Genomic DNA, 2,963 nt, shown 5'->3' on the forward strand with positions numbered 1-2,963 from the left:
GTCAAAACACAACTGTGTGACTGTCATACGCACTTTATCAGGACACGTTCAGATCGTTTTTTCATGGAACTTGTACGTTTTTATGAATTGTCTGAAGTCGTCAGTGATAATAGTCACTAAGAGAAACAACGTCTCACACTCAGACTCAGCGTAGTCGTGTGCACACGTTACCTCAGGACTTTCCTCTTGACGAAGCGCCTCAGCTGCGTGTCTGGACTGGATGTGTAGCTGTCTGTGAGTGGCCACTGGAGGGAGTCGTCATGCTCCGGCTCCCCCCGCAGGCTGCTGGGAGCACCGGGGGGCAGCTGGAGGTTCGCAGCCGGCGAGTGTTGGGCGTTCGGCTCGCAGTGGCCCCGCTGTCGTCCGTAGTCCGTGTTCTGACAGGTGGTCAGGACCTGCGGCAAACACACAGAATGAATGTCTATGTTTTCGTGTTTGTTCGTCCGATCTAAACACAAGGCTTCCCGAGAACGACCCGATGCAGTCAGGTGATGCAAACTAACTGGTGCGAGAGCTGAAGCAACTGTGGCAGAAACAAAAGAGCTGCTTTTATCTCTAACAGAAGCCGCTCAACGCAGGCGGAGCTCATCGCCGTAGTGACAGCAGTTGGGAAACAACAAAAGTGTAACCTAAACTCTAAGTTTACTGCCAGACTGACAGCGTCACTGCCTACTCTCTCTCTCTTATTTTGAAAATCAAAATGCAGAACTCAGCTTCCAGGCTTTTAACTAGAACCAAGTCCTCTGATCACATCCCTCCTGTTTTCACCTCTTTACACGGGCTCCCAGTATGTTTTAGCATTGATTTTGACATTTTACTGATTGATTTGACTCAGTGACCCCTTCTTAAAACATACTTTTACCGGAGAGCCTTTAAATCCTGATTTTACCGGAACTGTAATTATCTTTAATTTCCTTAATGTTTTTCTTGTTTTATCCAGTTTAAACCTCTTTAAATGTACGATTTTATAACTTGTGCTGTATAAATAAAGATTATTAGTGTTGTTGTTGTTGTTGTTTTCATCTCATCCGCACACTCACTACGCGTGCACAGTCGTCCCTTTGAGTTTTGGTAACAGGTTGGATTCAGAACTGTACTAAATTGAAACCCAACCTCTGCTTGTTCTCACTGTCGGCGTCGTTAACACTGACCTGTCTGCCAGGGTCCACTGGTCCAGCGTGTAAGCAAAACCCTTCACCAGCGTCTTCTAAGCAGCACTGACGAACTGAGGAAAAACACAGAACTCACCGGTTCACATACAACGCTGTGCTCCTGCTGTTATCATTATGATCCCACAGTGAAGTAAGGTTAAGGCCCTGACCTCTCTCTTTGGTGTAGGCAGGAGGACTCGGCTGAGATGCGGCTGCCTGAGATTTGTTGGAGTTCATCCGAGTTGGTGAGGCCAGGCTTTTCCACTCTCCGTGCTGGATCAGTTCGTCGAGATCTGACAATACAGACGAGGTCAAACACGGGAAGTCACCGAGTCCTGAGTCTTTTCTTCAGATGAAATCATTTAGTTAATCAAATCTGACATGGAGAAGTTGACCGGTATTCATTTTATCAGTGCACACCGTAAACATTTAGGGTCCCAAAGAAGCTTTGAATAAAGTGGAAACACAGTGATGAGAGAGAGTTGAGATGTTTCAGAGTCTAACCTCGCTTGAATTCACGCAGCCGGTGTTTTGGTATGTTTTTGTAACCGAGGGCGACCAGTTGTTCTTGAATTTCCTCTTCGGAGAAATCCAGGTTGTCCATAATATCTTCAGCTTCAAGTCGAGACGGTAATAAAAACCCTGAAGGGAAAAACACATCACAATATACAACAACAGAAAACAGGCTTTTTCTGAGCTTTTAGAGGCTTTTTTATTGAATAAGATGACAGGATATTAACAAAACCATCAATATATATTAATTTAAACGATTTTATATGGGAGTTTTTGAGTTTAGGCTCTTATTTTACATCTTTTAACATATTGATACCACCTTTGAAATAACTTCAGCATGTTTGGATTCAATTTAGCAACTTTAACACAAGTGGATTTCTCCAAAATCTGTCTTAAACTAATAGTAACTTTAGCACATGTCAGTAGAAGCTGACCCAGATGTGTAACCAGCGTTAGTAGTGATAAAAGACCGTAAATAAAATAAAGTTAAAGAGCGTTGTGAACCCCTTTCAGGCTCTTTAACCCGAATAAAACGCGTTATTTGGAGCTCTTATGTGAGCCGAATTCACCAGCAGACTATTTAAACTCAACGCCCAAAAGTTTAGTTTAACAGTTCAACTTTAATAGCGACTAATAAACAAAAACAACCATAAAGCGGCGGATTTGTGAACAGGGTTCCGCACATCTCCCCCAAAGAGAACGGAAGCGAGTTTATTGTTTACATTTAAAAACATGTAAACAAACAAACACCGCCCGCCGCTAACGGACGTTTAACGTGCACCGTGTCTCACCTGCACGAGGGCCCGGTTCCCTGTCGTCCCTCACGGTGACATCGCCCGTTAACGGTGTTGTCGGTAGTCGCGGTTTGTTGTTTACAAGACAACAACGGCCGTTAACGAGCTTTGAAAACGACGCCTCGCTCCACTTCCGGTCTTGTTCTTCTTCGCCGTTCCACTTAGCGGTTTGCCAACCGAGCGCTCTAGCGCCGCCCCTCGGCGGAGGAGCGACAGGAGCAGTTAGGTACTGACGAGCGGTGGTGGGAGAAGAATTCACATCGTTTATTTAGATAGATGGATATTCCTTTATTTGTCCCACTATGGGGAAATTCCAATGTTACAGCAGCAACAGTATAAATAAACAGTAAGTAGGGAAATAATACAAACACTATGTAGAAGAGAAAAAACAGTAAGATAAGATATTCCTTTATTTGTCCCACTATGGGGAATTTCCAATGTCACAGCAGCAACAGTATAAAAAACAGTAAGTAGGGAAATAATACTGTGCAATCTATTGCCCATG

General features: G+C 44.1%; 1 protein-coding gene across 1 annotated transcript in view; it reads right to left on the minus strand.

Annotated features, from left to right (window-relative positions):
- Positions 1-2,607, minus strand: part of si:dkey-23f9.4 (hydrolethalus syndrome protein 1 homolog) — a 7,534-nt gene extending 4,927 nt beyond the window's left edge. Inside the window, exons 1-5 of the mRNA XM_035660983.1 lie at positions 2,456-2,607; positions 1,656-1,793; positions 1,322-1,444; positions 1,152-1,225; positions 172-395 (exon numbers count right to left, since the gene is read on the minus strand). Of these exons, the coding sequence (XP_035516876.1) occupies positions 172-395; positions 1,152-1,225; positions 1,322-1,444; positions 1,656-1,755 (521 nt within the window). The 5' untranslated portion in view covers positions 1,756-1,793; positions 2,456-2,607. The remainder of the gene's footprint in view (positions 1-171; positions 396-1,151; positions 1,226-1,321; positions 1,445-1,655; positions 1,794-2,455) is intronic.
- Between the last annotated feature and the right edge of the window lie 356 nt (positions 2,608-2,963).

Source organism: Morone saxatilis, unplaced genomic scaffold (assembly GCF_004916995.1).
Source record: "Morone saxatilis isolate NCDOM2014 unplaced genomic scaffold, NCSU_SB_2.0 Contig17, whole genome shotgun sequence".
NCBI lineage: Eukaryota > Metazoa > Chordata > Actinopteri > Moronidae > Morone > Morone saxatilis.